At 43.4% G+C, this 19,644-nt stretch overlaps 1 protein-coding gene across 1 annotated transcript in view; it reads right to left on the bottom strand.

The window, feature by feature from the left end:
- The window catches only part of LOC119399523 (WD repeat-containing protein 13), a 36,756-nt gene extending 17,228 nt beyond the window's left edge, over positions 1 to 19,528 (bottom strand). The window contains exons 1-4 of the mRNA XM_037666332.2: positions 19,321 to 19,528; positions 18,018 to 18,073; positions 15,453 to 15,535; positions 7,366 to 7,420 (exon numbers count right to left, since the gene is read on the bottom strand). Of these exons, the coding sequence (XP_037522260.1) occupies positions 7,366 to 7,420; positions 15,453 to 15,535; positions 18,018 to 18,073; positions 19,321 to 19,399 (273 nt within the window). The 5' untranslated portion in view covers positions 19,400 to 19,528. The remainder of the gene's footprint in view (positions 1 to 7,365; positions 7,421 to 15,452; positions 15,536 to 18,017; positions 18,074 to 19,320) is intronic.
- Between the last annotated feature and the right edge of the window lie 116 nt (positions 19,529 to 19,644).

Below are 19,644 nucleotides of genomic sequence, written 5' to 3'. Positions count from 1 at the left end.
GCATCCCAAAACCACGATATGATTATGAGGGAGGCTGTAGTGGAGGGCTCCAAGTGCATGGGAACAATCTTTTCGTGCATGGAAACATTTTTAGGGAGCAAAAGTGCAAGGAAAAGAATGTGACATAGCTGAGTACACCCTATGACAACAATATGGATTATTGTTTCAATAGCAGGAATATAAGGCACATGGCGTGCGGGCTTTTGCTCTATTTATTTAAGCTTTAGTAACAACGCAGGAGCATCAGAAAGGACAGAAGAGAGAACAGAGGGCTTATTGATTTAATTTTTTATTTATTTACAAATACCTCATGGGCTCCAAGTAGGAGTATTATGTGATGGGGTCTAGATGATAATTTTTTTGCAAGAACACAGAAACAAAGAGAATGAATTCAGGAACCAGGTACTATACAATGGCAGAATGTAGAAGGTACACTTCCAACCGTTTAATTATTTTCAGAAAGCTTCCTCATATGCACAGTGACACAGAACCACACAACAGCCATACACAAAAAGCAGCGATATTGCACAAAAAATCAATGTTATGGAAGCCCACAATATCTCTCCCCTTTATCAGTCAGAGCAACAGAGAGAGTACCTATTTAATTATCCTTTAAAGGGACACTAAAGAGCAAAACGATTTTTCTCGCATTAGTAAAGTAGTCTTCCACGATACCAAAAACACCACGCTTTCGGCGCGAAGACGCTTAATAAGCGAGAAAACGCGCAAAAAGAAAATACAGGTGGCGACGCCACCTTGGAATTCCCGCACCATTTGCCGTGACGTCACATATCTTTGACGGCGCCTGATTGGGCCTGCGTAGTTCCTAATCGGTTAAATCGAAGTGCATTGTCCTCTGAGGGGGCTAGAGACTTGACATAACGAGTTTGTGGAAATTTCGTCGAGCCAGTGGCTCCAAAATACGTTAAATGCTCTTTGAAGTCTTTTACGTCACGAATTACAAAGTTCGGCGCTAAATTTAAAAACGAAACTTTGAACTTGGTTTTCTCCTCTAATAATAAACATATGGTGGTGAAATAAACTACACAAGAGTTCTCCGAGCACACTTTATCAATCTAAACCAATTCATTGTTTCTCTTTAGTGTCCCTTTAAGCAAGATACATTTCCTTCTTTGATTATTTTACATGTGACACAATAAGTTCTGTCCTCTCTTCCGTCCTCCTCTAGTGTCTTTGCACAGCTACTGCATCTTAAGCGTGCTTTACCAACAAGCCTAGTATTACACTCTTCGAATTCCTCTTTTAAAAAAGTTTACAAGCACACAATTGTAGGTTCCAAAGCAGCAGTTCGCCTGAATGAGTGCAGGTTAGAGAAAACACACTAGCTGCTGTTACAGCTAAAGACAGTGCCACACGGCAGGCACCTTGACAGTTATCAGCGGTGACATGCGGCCGTCAATGCAGCTGCTGTCGCAGCCTTTGTGCGCCACATTCAGGAAGGAAAATGCAGGGAACGACAAGCTAATACACATGATCGGGACTGGCGTTCCAGAGTACGAGAGCCGGAAAGAAATGTAACAAACAAGAACATACTATAAGCTAGGGAAGAGAGAAGTTTCAATGTAGTTCCCAGTGGGGCACGGCCAGGTTCATGTAAACTTTCTTTACAATTGTCATGCAGATGCTAAGGAGCAAGCATAAAGTGGCAATAGCATTCACTGAAAGTTGTCCATGCTCTAGCAACAACAGGCATAAATTGTTCAGAAACCTGGTGCTAGTGCAGTGGACCGCTGTGCGATAAGTATTTTCAAGCAACAGTGCAGGCATTGTACAAATACCAGAGGGCATGGCTCAGCTACAGTTCTTTATTTATCCATAAAGAAGGAATCTGTTGCGCTCTAAAGGGACCAAACACTCAAGCTTGCACATTTTAAGAGAGCACAGTTAAGAAAAAAAAATTCATGCAGAATCTGCTTTGGGAGTTGTGCAAATGATGCGTAAGCGTCCCTAAGACGCCGTTTTCGGGCGATATCGGCATGACGTCTTCCATATTCTCTTTAGCACTCATCAGCTTTTCATCTCTCTAGCAGAGATCACATGCAGGCGTGTCCTCTGGTGTGCGCATCCCACAACAACTGAAATGAGTGTTTGGCATGAAACTTTCGAAAATTTGAATTTTCCTGGTGTGTACAGTTTTCCCTGTTGGCTTTACATGTATTTGTGCAGGTGGCTTTTATTCCACTTCCAGGAAAACTCAACGAAACCTTCACAGAGAGTGTTATTTAGCTATGTTTGTTTTACACCGCGGCTATGACGCATTCATGTAGGTCACATAAGTTCCTTTTTCGCAAGCGTGGATGTGTAGTGTAGTGGTTAAAGGGGCCCCGCAACACTTTGCGAGCGTGGTCAGAAAATACTGCTAATTGGTTATTGAGGCTCCCGAGAACATGCGAGACAAACGTTATAGCGCAGCATGCGGCCTGGATTTTACAAGTAGTTTTCAAAGTCAGCCGAAATTTGCTAGCCCTTCTCTTGACAAATCATGCCATAAACCCAAATGACCGCGTCATGAACCCAAAAATCTGCAAACACTGACTGATTTGAGCATCCTGAGCTGCATAATGACCGTGCCCGCCGCGAGACGCTGCCACGTGCCTGCACATGCGTGCGATCACACTGAAAGTAAGCTGCACATTGGAAGAAAAAAATGAGAAAAGAAAGTGCTCAAGGTCATGACGCACGCTGATGAAGGCACACATCTTCTTGCCCCCCCCACTCATCCCCCCCCCCCCCCGAGTAGCTTTCATGTAACTCCTTGTAATTGACCGATTGTAAAAATTTTAGCAGAAGTTGATTCATAAGGCAATAAACTCCTTTAATGAAGTCATTCGATGGTTACTCAAAAAAGCGTTGCAGGGCCTCTTTAAAGGGACACTAAAGGCAAATATTAAGTCGACGTTGATTGTTATAATAGCGGTCCAGAAACCTCGTACTGCTACTTTTATGCCAAGGAAGTGCCTATTTTGAAATAAAATCACGTTTTAGTGCTCCGCATCGCGTTTGCGCACTTCAAATCACCCGCCTGAAAGTGGTATTTCGCACATCACTGTTGCCGTGCCCAACGTTGCCCGCCTTTACTGTGCGGTGGCATGCACTGGCGGCGTGCACCATTCAGGCATCTGGCAACATCACATGCATGCGGTATTTTGTCGAACTTTCTGTCAGAGCGGCTTTCACGAGCGTGCAAAATACACGCGGCAGTACGCGATACCGAAACTACCACTGAGACTCGACCGCGTGAGCGAATCCGGGCGCCGGGTGAACTGCAGTTTGGTGAAAACGGAATCTTTGAGCTACGCGCGCCATTCCCCATGGCAACGCATAAGAGGTTCTTTTTTCCATGAATCAAACAGAAACGAACGAGCAGCATTTTATTACGTCGCTTGATGAACGGAAGGTTCTTTTTTTATTGCAGCTAGTTTGATTACGAGTGATTAATTGTATTCAGACTCTCACACGTCCTCAGGGTCACTTCCAAAATGTTCCACTCGTGGCGCTCATCGTGTGATACATTTAGCTTAATTTCTCAGTAAGTAGGGCACTGCTGTTGATAATATTGCCGTTTTAGATGTTGTCATACATTGAGCTGTTACTCTGACATAAATTGTTATTTGCCTTTAGTGTCCCTTTAAGAAACTCGCTTGTCGAGCACGAGGGCCCAGTTTCAAACCCAAGCATCTGAGTGAAAGCTTATTTTCTTTTATTTTTGTATAATGACAATCGTCTTATGTGACAGACAAACAGTTGTCTCATTAAGACGACGTAGGAATGCTTATGCATTTAAAATGATTTCATAAGTTTTTTTAGACTGAAAAGAACACAAACAAAAGCCACAGGGCAGCAGTACTTGCCTTGAGTGAAATTTTGGATACACTCAGTTCCTGCACAAAGACAGCAGACAGAAGCATGCACGTCATCAAAACATGCACATCAAACATGCAACATGCATCGTGGCATGCAGAAATGAACAACGATGACTCGGCATTATACAGGGTGTGCTGCTCATATCGTGCGCACGACTTTTTATCAGACAGAGAACCAAAATTTGCTTGCGAGATCGTGCTACAACAAACGGAAAATCACGATACCAGGTACATATATTAATCAATGTGAAAGAGACTTCTAGTGCAGAAAAGGAAAAGAAAACGGGTCATATATTGTAGCAAAACAGCCATTTGGGCTAGTTGGTAACGGTTCATATCTTAAAGCAAATAGGCGCACTATGGGAACAAGGACAAAAGGAAGGAACCGACGACACAAAGCGCACACTCGCAACTGAAGGTTTATTGAAAGAGTACACATAAATACGTTACAAAAAGAGGGGCACGTGGTGCAATTTTCCTCGCCGAAACAAAACAAAACGAGATGAGTATCCCCTTAACATTATTTATGTGTACTCTTTCAATAAACCTTCAGTTGCGAGTGTGCGCTTTGTGTCGTCGGTTCCTTCCTTTTGTCCTTGTTCCCATAGTGCGCCTATTTGCTTTAAGATATGAAAAAACGGGTCAACATGAGGAACAAAGCAAATACACTGACTTGCAAGCGAGTTTATTCAGTAGCATAAAACACATAGTGAATCTTGTTGATATGATTGTGCAGAAGATGGCTTTTTTTTCCCTGCCAATGGTTGATAGGAGCAAATAATTTTCATAGAGTTAACATAAACATTTTCAAACAGGAGACTTAATACACCTGCATCAGTAAGCTTTTAATGGTATTTACAATGGTATAAGCTTTTAATGGTATATACATGTTACACACCTGCAGATGTGCTCTGCGTAATGAGTGATGTGGAACAGTACCATTCGATGCCACATGAATGTTTGCAAATGGGTTCATCACTGAGTGTGCCTGTGTTCCTATTTTTTATAGCTTAACTTGTATAACACAATTTTCCGACGATATGTTCTATTTTCAAGTTCCTGTAAGGACCACATCAACAAAATTGTACTGCACCACAAAAAATTGTTAACAACAATCCACGTGCTGTACAGAAAACATAGTGAGGCCTAAGATTAGTATCTGACAACTTTAGCCACAAGTGAAGCTTATACGTGAATTTCGTCGCATACAGAAAGAGTTGTTTGAGCAAGTCGCTGATTGGTATTAGGAGAATGTGCATGCAAAGAACCTCAGGCCCAACACCAATTTTTTCAAACAAATAGAGATGAAATGGCAAATTGCTATCACATACACTGAAGGAAGGGAATTTTGAGGGCTCGTTTCTTTTGTTTGACACAAGCTTAATGAAAACCAGCACGTAATGAAGCCAACGAATGTAAATGGCATTAAATGTACTGTTTCATGCAGTGGTGGATCCAGAGGGGGGGGGGGGGGGGCGGTAGAGGTCATCCCCCCCCCCCTCCCAAATCCTGGATTTAGAAGGCTATTTAACTCAAACAGCTTAAACGTGTTTTTCTCATCAATGTCCTCCTCTGCACACAGGGATGCACTCAGGACAACCGTCACGCTGCAGTTGTGCTAAGCAACTGCGGTAAGACGGTGTGATGAGTGAAGTGCGCATTCGAATTGTGCGCCTTTGAAAAGTGCGCTTCATAAAAAGAAAGACGACAAGGTGTGCGCGCGCGGAGATTAGAACAGCACTGAATGGAAGACAAGGACGACGAATACCTTCACGAGGGCGCAAGGTGCAAGGGTTCGACGGAGAAGTGACCCAATAAGAAAACAACATGGATCATCTCAGGGGCCAATCACTTGCCAACACCGAGATCCAGCAGTATCCAATGAAGAGTGGACAAGTGTGCCTGAGGACAGAAAAAGCCTGGCCTCAGAGGGTTCCGAGAGGAGTTCGAGGATACGTGGCGAAGAGAAGGTTGTCACCGGACCGGGCGCTGAAGAAGGGCAGTCGGGTTGCGGACCCGAGCCTCCAGGGCTTCAACTGGCCGGAGCCTCCTGCCGCCTCGCTCCTGTGCGAGGAGACCTTAACCATGGTACTCAAACACTACCTCAAGGCCAGCGGACTTCGGTTCCGACAGGCAAGCAGCAGCAGTTGGGCTACGGGCCCGAGCTGTGCGTTCAGGCGCCTAGCCCTGCTCCTCCGGGCATCTCAAGGGGTCGCCCAGTAGCCACCTTTTCCACGTCGCAGCCAGCCAGCCCGCGTCCACTCCACAAGTGGGAGTCACAGCGTTCCGGTTTCTCAAACGTCAGCCAGCATAAACGACATGGTGAGACTGACCACCAGTTATTCCGCCGCTCGTCCGTGATGAACTGTAAGACTTAGTTTGAGTCTCTAAACTTTCATTTTGCTTGTCGTTAGGAGTGTTTTGTTGTGTGCACTGACCTTTTTGTAAAATGTTTAATTTTATATTAGATAGATAGTTCGCTTTATTTGTGCTTTATTTGTTTATTAAAAGTTTTGTGTGGTTTCTGTTAAACAAACGGCCTTGTCCTCATTAAAACTCTCGAATGCTCAGCCACAGAGAGCTATTACCAACAATAAGAAGAACCTGCATCACAGACAGGCATGACTTCCTGACCATTTCGATGCACGAAGCAGCTTCTGCGACCGTCACAAGAGCTGTCAGCTTACATGAAATCTGTGATGGGGTCTATCATGTAAGAAACCAAGCGTCAGCAGTGTCATTTCCAGTTGGTGACTGACAGTTGCTCTTGTTGCTGCCAAAGTGTGCGTTCACTGTTTTTGCGGAGAGGGCAAACAAGTTTGACCAGCAAGGTTAGCTGTGTGATTCTGAGTCATTCAATCTCACTCCTTGCCCAAGAATGTGCAAACTGACTATCCTGCGAGAATATGAACTACAGTGTCTACGAGTGCATATACCTAGTACTTCAAATTTTTGTCAGTGATTTGTCTTTTTTTGTCAAGGGACATATGAAGGCTACAGAAGAAGGGGCAGTCGTTCCCTAGGGAGAAAAACTGAGCCAATTGTTAGGGTTTCAATCCAATTTATCCACTAAGAGCCAGGGCAAAACCGATTTGGAGAGCTTAGATTTTCAGTTTCCACGTCTCCTTTGCAAAAAAATAGTAGCTGGAAGTTCTGAAAACAACAAGTACTAAAAATAGGAAACCTAAATAGGACACTATTAATCAGGCCAACAAAAGAATGCAAAAGAGGGATGCATGAAGAAGCTTAGACTTTTGGGTACACACTTGGGGACTATACTCCTAAAGCTCAGCACTACGACTGCTACTACTACTACTACCAATAGCACTAATAATAATAATAATAATAATAATAATAATAATAATAATAATATTAATAATAATAATAATAATAATAATAATAATACATGCAGAAGCAGGGGGGGAACAGCACAAAAACGGGACGAAGAACATGCAGAAGGCCCACAGAAAAGGTGGCTTACCTCAAGTGTTGCTCGACTGTTGCTCCGGCCACCCATGCTCCGACTCCGATTGCTCCTGTGACAACACAGCACACCGGTAAGCCAAGTGCCCACGCTTCTGAAATACCACGCCCACTACGATGCCCGCTTCAGACGGAAAGCTATTTTGTTGGCAGAAGAGCTCGTGAATTGCGAAGCTGCAAGGTGGTGTGATATCGACAAATCCATAATCTATAATCTATTGGTGGCGGAAACAATGGGCAGTATACCTCTGATGAAGGCGAGTGTAGCGGCCATCTTGCGCTATAAGCGCATTTGTGTGGTTTTGATATTGCATTCACAAAGATAACCATTTTTCTTCTGTAAGGACTCCTGATATGTCCAGGCTTTCATTTTTTTTTTCTTTTTGCGAGCAGACTGAAACATCAAGCATCACGTTAAAAACACGTAAATATGGTGATTTTATCTCGGGGTAAGTCATTTGCCATAGGCTTCCCAAGCAACGCTTAGCGGCGCTGCTGCTCTTGACAGGCAGCGCCATCTCTGGCAGAAAAAGAGAAACTGGGGTGTCAGTAGCGAGCGTTTTCCCTTCTCTCCACCGCGTTGCCGCTCGCTTCCGTGCACGTGCAGAGCTCTCGCGCTGCACTTGCGGCGTCTCACAATGTACCGCGTGCAGTGCGGCTTCAAAAGGATCTTCAAGCTTGACTGGCACTTCCGAAAAGCGAACTTGATAAAAGGAGAAAGGCTCGTCAATCACCTTAACGGTGAAGAGCAGACGATCGACGACAACGACGCCCGACTCAAAGCGAAATGCATTCCCCAAGTCGCGATTACACCGTGTAGGACGTATACCTCGAGGTAAGTCTCATTCTGTCACGTTAAAGATGAATAATGGTCCACATGCACTCCGAAATGAAGCCGTACACGCTATCGATGTTCTGCGGTGTGAACTACGAATCATATGATTGTTGTTTTGATATGGCATGCTTTACAGTAGCAGCCGTGTACTTTCGTGAACAAACGTTTGCGGCGTGCGAAAAAAAGAAATTACACGGCCATGGCCCTGTTTCCTGAGAAGGTTAGAGTCAAGTCCTCCGTGCCGCTGGAGAATCACCCGGCGATTAAGCCACGAGGCAGCTAGCTGAGCTTCAACCACTGTGAAGCAAGATGAACTGCTCGCCTCGTTTTTTCGGCTCTCGTGTCATGCTTGCAGTCTCTTTTTATGATATCGACTTGACAGGCGTATAAAACCTGCTGCGCGAACGCAGCTACAAAATCGCACGAAGTCAGAAGGTGACAGAAGGTTACTTCAAGGTTGCAATTGCAAAGCATGTATTAAGTGCCAGTTGTATTTAGCGGCTTAAATATATATCACACTACTAAAGTGACAAAAACAAAGCAAACCTGCAGAACGATGTCAAAGCTTGCTGAAAATGCACGGACGTCCGTTCCGGCGTGATAAAGCAGCCTTCCCGACGCGTGAATTGCAGGCGCCGAACTTCTGACAATGCGCCGAGTTCAGTTGAATTCGACCAACCGCGCAACGCTAACGGTATAACGCGAGTGTGAACGTTCAACAACGACGGGTAGGTCTCACGAACACGGGGAATCAAAACACAAAGTTGTTTCACCTACAACCGTAACTGGACTTTCACAATGCGAGAAGACAGCGTGTAATCATTACTGTAGTCGCTGCGTGCATGCGCCGCGTTACTTACCGATTCAGGTAGTCGAAACGAACGAAAGCGATGAACTCAGACAACCAAAATAGAAGGCGAGACAGCGCTGTCAGCTATCCACGCTTGCCGCCTGTATTTCTCGTGCGACACGAAACAATACAGTTTCACACGTAAATCGCGTGCCTTGGTGCTGTCTGCACTGTTGTGGCTGGCCGCTAAACCGCAATACTTCGGACCATGCTTGCGCTTCCGCGGGGTGGCTTCTGCCATCGCGGAAATGCGCAGCTTCGCACAGCAAGCCTCTCGATTCAACGTACCCAGCTGACGGCCCCACAGTGAACGCGAGCGCACGTGCGCTACCGCTACCGTGAAAGGGGCTGAGTCGGCCGCGCGAAGGTTCAGAGTTTTCCGACAGAGCCGCAGCGCGGCTGGCACGGCGCTGTCGTCACGCCGCAAACTTGAGCTTGGGTTCCCTATTCGCCGCGAGATCGGGCTACAGGTGGCAGCACCGTCGCCGCGCTAGTGTGGATAGGTGGTTGTCGGCGCGTATACAAACATGCACAAAAGCGCTTCGGTGTGAGTGATGTGACCCGATTTCCGGCAAACAGAATGCGTTAACTGCAGCTTTGTGGTAATATGTGTGCTCTTCATTCCCGAATTAATGCACGAAGCGCGCCGAACGTTACAATTACTTGTGAGAGAAGCGCATTCTGCCAACGAACGGGTTGCTCGCCTTCGGCGACAGTCGGCGTTTTCGCAATGGGTGACGTTTTCTTGTTGTTTTACTTGTACATGTTTAGCTTGTGTTCCAATAAGCACTGCTGTATAGCGCGACTGAATGAACTATCTACTTCTTGTTCATTTGGATGCCCCTCAACAAAAAGAAAGCCCGTATTCCAGCGATGAGTTGAAATAGCACTTCACTGCATGCTCAAATATTCATTCGCATTTATTATTCAGTTTTCCATGAAATGTACAGTTCATAGGTCTACTGAGGAAAGCTACGTGGCTGACCGCGCTTTAGCGCTACGGAGACGTTTAACATGCACACGCTTGTTTTTATTCCAGTAACAGTGCACAAAGGCAACTGTACAGCACGGAAATTTCTTCGATTGATTAGTTGCACGACAGTAATGAAACAAAGGTCCGGTTATTTCACGGGACCAAAGTACGTTTTTTCATACAAATAATGTCCGCTGCCTTCCGTCAATCTAAACAACGCAACACAAATGCTCAAGATAATGTAAAGAAAAAAAGATGTGGCTTCGCGTGACATTATTACGACATAAATGTAAACTACGCCGTTTGGATTAATTTTGAACATCAGCGCTCTTTAACGAGCACCTTAATCTAAGTACAGGGGTGTTTTTGTGTAAATTTTGCCACAAGTTAAAATTGCGCAAGGCAACTCAGTTTCGCGATTTCCGTGTCATTTCATTTTCTGTTCTTTTTAGGGGACAATTTAAGTACCGAAGTGTCAGACGTGACTTAACAGAAATATTTCTCTCTAGCGAGACCAGGACCGCACACAACTAAAGCTCGTCGCGTAACGTATAAACAACACCTAACCACAACGCTCAAGTACATGCGAGCCTTTTTTTACCACCGCGCTGCTAAAAGGCTATATTCACATGAGATTTAATACTTCTCATCTTTAGGGCAACACCAAGTGCACTTTGCAGTGCGCTTGAACCACTGAGCGGCCCCTACACTGATATGACTCGTGAACGGAGGGTACGACGACCAATCACAGTACTCTCGACAAGTGCACTCTCTGATCTTATTACAGTACATATACAGCCGATCAAGGCCAAATGCTTCTTTACGTCGTGTTAGGCATACGTACGAGCGGTTAAAGTTTCACTAACGCAACGGAACAAACCACCTTTTGAGGATCTGCATGACGTACGCGCATATGTAAACACAACGGGGCTAGCAGACGACGCACGGAGCAATCCACACTAGGCGCGGTTCAGCCAGAAGCCGCTAGGCGGCGACTTCACTCGATCTCGCGGCCAATAGCATTCTTGTACTCAGCAAAAGGTTGCAGGCTTGACTTTAAAGAGTAGCTGCATTTTACTAGGGGTGAATTACAAAAATGCCTAGCTTTAGATGCACGCTAAGGGCAAAATCACATTGCATTCCATTAAGCACGGGAAACTCTAAAAGCAGTCTTCACACAAAGTAGTTTGGTAAAGGTGTCAAAATACCGTGTCATTTGTGATGTCCAAGTGGCAGTCATAGTCAGTTATGAGAATTACAATACTCCCTAATGGAGTACGCACTAGGGTTTGAAAATTTCAAGATGAAATTCAAGAAAAAATGACATCTTGTTCAGGTATCACCAACCTTTCTTGCAAAGTTAATGAGAGGATAATTTCGAAAGAATGCTACGAGTCTAAATTAATTTTATGTCTGAAGTAAAGCTAGAGAAACTCCCATTAGCGCCCAGCGTACTTTACAAAGTACACTTCATTTTTTTGGAATAGCAAATACACTATCCAATATTATAATTTTTCTGATTAGCATTTCTGACGCTAAAGGTTGCAGCAAGACACTCCTAATCGAACATATTGATTCAGGTCAATTTTTTCTGTGCTACGAGTTGTTCAACTTTTGGAAAACGAGCGCCTGTCGAATGCATGTGACGTCTACTACGTTTTCTCAATTAATTTAAGCTTTCACACTGTATATATTGAAAAAACAGATTGATTGGGCTTCAGAAAGAACAATATATTCGCTGCGAAGCGCAAGAATCAGCTGTAGTGCACAGTTTTGCTCTGAGGGGTAATCGAATGTTGGTGTACTTTGCAAAGTACACTGGGCCTTTGTGAGAGCTTACAAGTGCATTGTGTTGTTGGTTGCCTCAAAGATCGAACCAGGTATTTTCTTCGGAAGAATGCCGTTTTTACGGTCATTTGAGACTCGGGAGACTGCAACAGATGCCGGCAGGGATATACAAGAGCCTCTTGGTGAAGTAATTGTCACTCCGAAGCGGCTGAGGAGGAGGGGGAAGGCGGCTGTGCGAATGAATGCCTTCTGCCTGATGGAACGAAAGAAATCGGGAAGACTGCTTCTGTTTTGATCCGGAAAAACGAGTTTCTTTTCGTAAAGCGCAAAGACAATAGCATAGTTGCTATGACGATGAACTATGACACAGTCGAGCCACTACGCTCTGTAAGCAGATGATCATCAACTAAAGAGAAAAACATAGTGCCATCACGAAACATTGTCAGCAGCTAGAGAAATATTGGCATGCGAGAGATCCACCTCCACAACCAAGCTGCGTATAGCTACAGAATTTTCATTCGTGGGAAAAAGTGATGGAAGGCCCCATTTACACAGATCATCAACAATGCTGCACTAAAAGCATAGAGGATCTGCCAACCTACTGGAGGTTAGCAGACCCTCTATGCGTCGATTGCTGACATTCACCTGCATACCTGCAAGACACTACCTGTGCCGTGTACACAATAGAACTATCAAGAGGTCTTCCGTGTCCAGTGTGCCTGCCAGTCCCCTCCATCCATATGGGCATTTTCACAAGAAGATTGAAAAATGGTTGAAGTGCACTGTCTGTGAGAAATAGAAATGATGCTGCGAAAAGTATGGTGGAACGCTTTGCCTGATGCGTTGCTGCTTCGACAAGTTGCATGTGCCAAAACAACTATGGTATTAGTATGACAAGGGCCAGGCATGCTGGCTATTCTTGTGCCGAGCCAGCTTGCATTGCTATCGCAAGAGCCCAGCGTACTTTCTAAAGTACAGTATCATAACTTCTGAAGGAATAGATGTAACTCTATGAAAATTGCCAGATGTTGTTGTCTACTGTAGTTATATAAGTGCGCGAAATTTCAATTAAATTCAACAAATAGATTTTGCTTGGGCCTTAATGGGTTAAAGGGACCCTGCTTTCAATTCAACAGTCAAAGACAGTTAAAACTTCGAAATTTCGTGCACTTCTCAAGCTACCCTTGTAGCTTTTTGCTCGAGGCCCATTTCCTGTATTTCACTGGAATAAACATTCATTCATTCATTCATTCATTCAAGTTTTGATCAAAGTAAATTTTCACTTCAGGTGCTGCCTTAGAAAGTTTACATAGTGAAACATTCCTTCCTGCTTACTGTTTGAAAACTTAGTCTGGAGCACTGTTACTGTATCAGTTTTAAAGCACCAATATTTATATTCCAACTTATTACTGTGCAAAAGCTGCCATTACAAAATTTTGTCCTGAAGTCAGGTGTACCAGTAAAAGCGCAGTTTTGGTTCTTGGTTTAATGAAACCGCAAAAGCTCATTGGCATTACAGTTTCCACTTTGTAATAAAAAAAAAGTGCACTTGGAGCACCATTTTTATGCAAAACCAAAGCAATACATTTACAAGTTTCAAACACCGCTACAATTCCACATCATTCGTGCAGCTGCTAAGACAGCACTGCGCACAACTCTGCGCTAGTTGTGCATACAAGTTATGTTCGAAAACACAAATGAAAGGCAACATGTCCATGCTACAAGTTACAAAAATATTCAGCCTAACTGTTGCTCAGTCTGCGATCTTTCAATGCCAATTGTATGCATGCCTTTTCATATCGTAAAACATTCAGGTAGACTCAATAAGAACCAACAGACAATCATGCTAAGGATAGTATAGGGGACGTTATTTGTAATAATTATGATATAAATGAGAAGAAATTAAAGTGGACAAAAAGACAACTTGCTGCTGGCAGGAACTGAACCAGCAAACTTTGAATAATGTGTCCGATGCTCTACCAACTGAGCTACAGCGGTGGTCGTCCTCCCGTCCACCTTGCCGGGTATATATGTGCATCTCAACCTGGGAGTGATTGTCTTTTGGTTCTCTTTCTAACAAAGAAAAACCAGCCCTTAAATCCTCCTAATTGTATTAGAATGCATGGCAGTCTAACTGTAGACATGGGCGTCCGCAGGGGGGTGCAAAAGAGGCATTTGCCCCCCCCCCCATCCCCCTCCAGCCACTTGCCCCCGACCCAAGTTACACCAGTGCTCCCCCTTAGGGGGGACATGGCTTGTGGAGACCAAACATCATCAAAGAAAAAAGTGTTTTTTTAATTATATTATTAACATTTACAGCTATTATTTCGCATGTAAAGCCTAAGAGAAGTCTTATAAGATCAGTATTTCATCTGCAGTTTAGATCTGTGCAACGAGTACGAGCTGAACGTTAAATGTTTTTGGATCATTTATTTAGCTTGTCAGAGTGATATCTCATGATCTAGAACAGCTAGAGCTGTAATTACATTTTAACATAAAGCCCAAGCTGTGTATCACAAAGTGCTGAGAGCAGAATTTAAATTTTCTGCTCATAGATTTTTTTAAATTGATTTTGTTTTTTCTTTACGGTACTCATGGTACAAACAATGAATTTCGATCCTCTGCAGAATGACTAGTTATGATCCGATCAGAAAACTGTTTGCAGCGTTGCACTTATTGCATATAGTAGTATCTAGCTATCTGATAATATTCACTTTCTGCTGAACGGCTTTTTTCCTATTGTCTCCGGAAACAATAGAGAGGCAGCTTTGTGTATCTCGTAAACCAGTTCGCTTACATGAAAAATTGTTGTATATTTGAAATCAGCATGAAGAACCAAAAAAGTCTATTTAATTTCATCAGGTTTGGACATAAGATACAGAAAATATCTCCACACGCCATGTCCCCCCTTAGCGCCTGCTGTGATGCAGCACGACTTTGCAACCCCCCAAAACAAGATCCTGCCAACACCCGTGACTGTATACTCCACAACAAAGTGATGCTTTCAACGACAATGGTTAATCTGAGTGTGGAGAGAAGTGTTGTGATTGTAGCAATAGCAAGTGGCAGCAAAAGGAATCACAAATCACTGCGAGCGATTTAAGATTAAATGACATCAAATTTGCATGGAAATGAATTGATGAGATGGAAATAAGTCTGAGGGCCAAAGGCACCCGAGCAAATATAAAAGTATTCAACACGAAAGAGCATAGAACCGAAATGACGACACAGACACAACACTAACATTCAATGCTTGGTTATTTTAGCATATTTTTTGTCGTTCTATTGCGTGCTAAAATACTGCTATGCTTTGCTAACATGCCCAGGAGTACGGTCTTTCAAATGAAAGAGATTGAATGAGCCGATACATAGCTCTTTGAATGTGTGCAAACCACTGCACAGCTGAGCTGGCGCAGACAATACTTTTCACCAGAAGCTACAATGAAGTATGCGAACGCTTCACTAGGAGCTTCGTAGTGTTCCGGTTTCTTGCCCGAAGAAAGGGTAAGGCTGAGCAAATTAGCTACTTTCGGCTCACACTCTTTGCAAAACATTTACACACATATATATTTTTTGCAAATGGACAGCGACACTTGTGCAATGCGGGTGCAACTAAGTGAAAATGGAAGCGCTACTTACGACTGTTCGACGGACACGCCATACCGCTGAGAGAGCAGCTGGCTTCGGAGGCGTAGGTATTGTTTGCGGAATGCGGCGCATTGCTGAAGTCACGGACGGGGAGTCGTCAGATAAAAAACAAGAACAGAGGTAGTAAATAGGCGAGCCTATCCATCACTTCGCTCGAGGCGTCACGCCCAAACGTCTCGAGAGATGCAAATGGAAAACAAAAAAAAAATGCAAACGCAAGTCGCGACATTCAAACCAAGCCAGGAAGTGGTGGCTTCTAGAGCACAGCTGCAGAAGGAAACCTATTTTGCCATTTGCACATCTATCAGACAAGGAAACAGCATGTCTATTATAAGCAGCAAATAAATTCATCGATGGAAATGGGAGTTTTAACACATCTCTCATATAGTAAACATCATTAGTAACTTTCATCAGCAAAGCAATGTGACACGAAATTCTTTTGTGGGAGAGTTTTTTTTTCACATCTACAAATGTGGGCTTCATATGCTTGAAATCTGAGATATATACTTTAGATAATGAAATACACTACTTCATGGACACTGGCTATGGCAACTGCCCAGTCATGCTGGGAGATTTTTCTGATGCCAATCATTACTGCTAAAAGGCACAACGAAACATGAGGATATCACTTCACTGACATTATTCTTCCGTGAGCAAACATAGCATTTTTTTCAATGATAAATCTCTTTTTAAGTAGCATTTTGAGCGCATCACTGCAGGCCCAGTTGCAAGAGCACAAATTATGTGCAACTTGCTTTAATAAAGATAAATAATAATTTCATCCCCAAATGAACCCAAAAGTCAATTGATAGGAAATGATAGGGGACAATTATTTCTTTAGGCATATTGTAGTAATTATGACACAAGTGGAAATGAATTGAAGTAGATGAAAGGTTGTGGGTTTGGATCCCACTGATGGAAAGGACGCTTTTTCATCCACTTTAGTTCATTTCAACTTATGCCATCATTACTACACTCCAGTTTAAAAAAATTAAAAATGTCCTGCACGCTTTCCTTGGCCTAATGGTCGTTGGATTCTTTTGGTTGTGTCTAACAAAAAAACGAGCCCCTCGAACAATTCACTTCTTTTTGTTAATGTCATTGGTAATACTTGTTCTAAGCTAGGTGTTATCTCAATGAGTGCAATCGCACGGCCGTTACCTGGAGGGGATGCACACACAGAACAGCAATAACACAGCATTGGTGGATGAAGATAACTGATGAAGAAACCCTTGATGCTCGCTTAGAAACTTCAGTTTCATCATATTTACACGGCATTAGTTCATGGCACTCGATATTCTACTGCAACTAAGGTAATATCATAACACACTGATTTTTCTGTTCCATAGTAATTAATCTTAATTATCACAACTAAATATCTACTTATCGTGACGATATTTTTTTTTACATGAATAGAATGACATCTCAGGCTAGAAATATAGTCCAATTTCGTTTCCAGTTATATTCATTTCAAGCAAAGAAAAATTCTACTTTTGATGTGGTTCGTGGAGAGCAGCACGTTGAATGACTCGTCGAAACTGGTAGTGCCTTTGGCAAATTGATAATATATAAAAAAAAAGTAGACTGTAAAATGAAGTTATACGAAGACATATTTATTACGCAGGAGGTTCAATTCATGCAGACCATAACTGATTGTGTTTGGTCTTGGCCACTAGTTGACACAAACAGCAAGAACAAGTGGTGCATACAATTGTATACAAAGCGTCTCAAAGGCTTAGGTAAGTAAGTCCAAAGTTACTGCTCTGTTTGCCCTGTCCGACATAATAGATTAGATCCACTGCTTCTACGTTGTCATTACCAATTTTAGGGATGGCCACACAAACACACATCCGTATACATAGTTTCAAGAAGCGTGTACACGAAAGTGCTCAAGAGAAATATTTCCTAGTCTGGATTATCTACATTTCTTTGCTCCATGCAGTGTCCGTGTTGTATTTTCAGCTATTCCCTTATGTATGTTGTATAATAGTTTGTACTAAGCTTGAATGAAAGGCAATTTTTGAGGGCTCGTTTCTTTGTTTGACACAACCTTAATGAAAACCAGCCGATAACGAAGCCGAGGAAGAGAAAAGAGAAGGTTAATTGTACTGTTTTAAGTGTATTGTAGCAATTGTGTCACAGATTTGAAGAAAGTAAACTGGACGAAAAGACAACTTGCCACCGGCAGGTTGCAGATTCGGTCCCTGCCGGTGGCAAGTTGTCTTCTCGTCCACTTCACTTTCTTCCCATCTATATCCCAATTAGTACAATACACTTAAAACAGTACAATTAACCTTCCCTTGTCTCTTCCTTGGCTTCATTATCGGCTGGTTTTCGTTAAGTTAGTACTAAGCTGTAATTTTGAGGTTGCAGCTGGAGTTGTTGCGGTATAATGTCGATTTTACAAGTCTTTCACTTATATTTCCTTATGGGAAGGGTAGGCCCTAGGCGTTGTATGTACACCACCTTTTGTCTGCCCTTCTTCATTTATACCGTATATAAACCGAAATAAAGTTCTCATTATCATACATGCACATGACATCAAACCTATCTTACCTCATTCTTTTGAGACTCCCTTAGCAGCTGGCTCCGCCTTCGTATGTACAATGTACCTACAAAGCAAAGCAGGACTGTCATCCGCAGGGCACGAAAATGTACTGCAGAGCCCAACCATGTCGTCAATCATGCACGCTCTCGCTCATCTATGACCGGAAGTGTTTCCCATAGCGTCTGTCGCTTTCCAGATGGCGTGCGATATTGAAAGAAAAGCCTCTACACCCCTCTTTTCGTTGTCGAGCAGACTACTGTGTGAATATGCGCTCTTTTGCACATTCTTGATTTTTTCCCTTGTAGTTATTTTTATTTGTCCTAAACTGTCAAAATTTCCCTCTGTGATCTTTGTATTCTTTTGCCAGTATTTTCACCTGCATCACTGTGTGTATTTCACTGGATTCTATTGTTTCCTGTGTTTCACATACTGTAAAGAGTGTTCAACACTGTTTTCAGTTTTATTTCACAGATTTCTTTCGAATTGTTCTCACAGATTGCCCAACGTCTGCTTTTGTACAATCCAGTCCTGCCTATGGCTTGTAAAACAAGCTGGCAGTATTAAATAAATAAATAAATAAATAACATGCGGATAACGCCTTTTCCGTGCATGTCTTATGCCATCCATTCTGGGTGGGTTCAAACAAATGCTTACAAAAATTAGCTTAATTTAGAGACAAGACCAGTTGAATTATATATATTCAACTGAATCTTAGCCACCGCGTGAACAATTCCTTTTGAAATTTTTTAAAACAGTGTTCACGGTTTGATTATGGTTGCTCTTTTGTACCAGTGCATATGTTACACGAACTGCCTCACGCTTATCCTGCAAGGGCGCCAACCCAGGGCCTGTAGAGTTGTAAGGATAAATATATAAACAAATTGCGCGACAACTTAGTTTAGTGTCCGATGAATACATATGCGATGCGTGATCAGATGTTACGATCTCACCAGATTACACAAGCGCGGGCACAATCGAGCGCATTTGTAGTCGCAAAACACGAACTACGGCAATTCGGCATGCGCGCGTGAATTACGTACGCATAGCTAACCAATTAAGTCGTCGTGTAACCTTCCGATAGCCTCAACTGTGACCAGTCAAGACGATCGAGGCTGCGATGACATCGTTCATGAAAGATTGGAACATGAACTGTCCACTGCGTGGAACTGTCAACTGCTGTTCATTCTGTGAGGGGTGCCGCGAAACTACCACGTCTCGACAGCAGCGACGCGAGTTCAACGAACCACCCCCGAGGAACGGGTTGTCCATGAGATACGACGCAGGGCGCGAAAAACGTGAACCGAAACTCACGAAAGTTTGGGTCGTTCGGAGACCTGTAGGCGTTGTAGCGGGCATCGATGGCCAGCACTTGCTGCCAGACGGTCGCCATCGCTTGCGCCACCGCCACACGCTGTGAGCGACCGTACAGCTCTCAAGGAACTCGCCTGCTTATTTACATTTCACGTGCGAAGGATAAATAAACTGGCAGCCACGGCGGACGCCATAGATGGCAGAGTCCGTGGACTAAACAATCAGCACACGTCCTCACTTGCAACAACTCGTGTGTTTTTTGTTGCAAAATTAAACACAAATGTTAGTACGTAGCTGACATCTATCAACAAAGCTATAGTTGTT

Source organism: Rhipicephalus sanguineus, chromosome 7 (assembly GCF_013339695.2).
Source record: "Rhipicephalus sanguineus isolate Rsan-2018 chromosome 7, BIME_Rsan_1.4, whole genome shotgun sequence".
NCBI lineage: Eukaryota > Metazoa > Arthropoda > Arachnida > Ixodida > Ixodidae > Rhipicephalus > Rhipicephalus sanguineus.
This window is presented reverse-complemented; position numbering and strand designations above follow the sequence as displayed.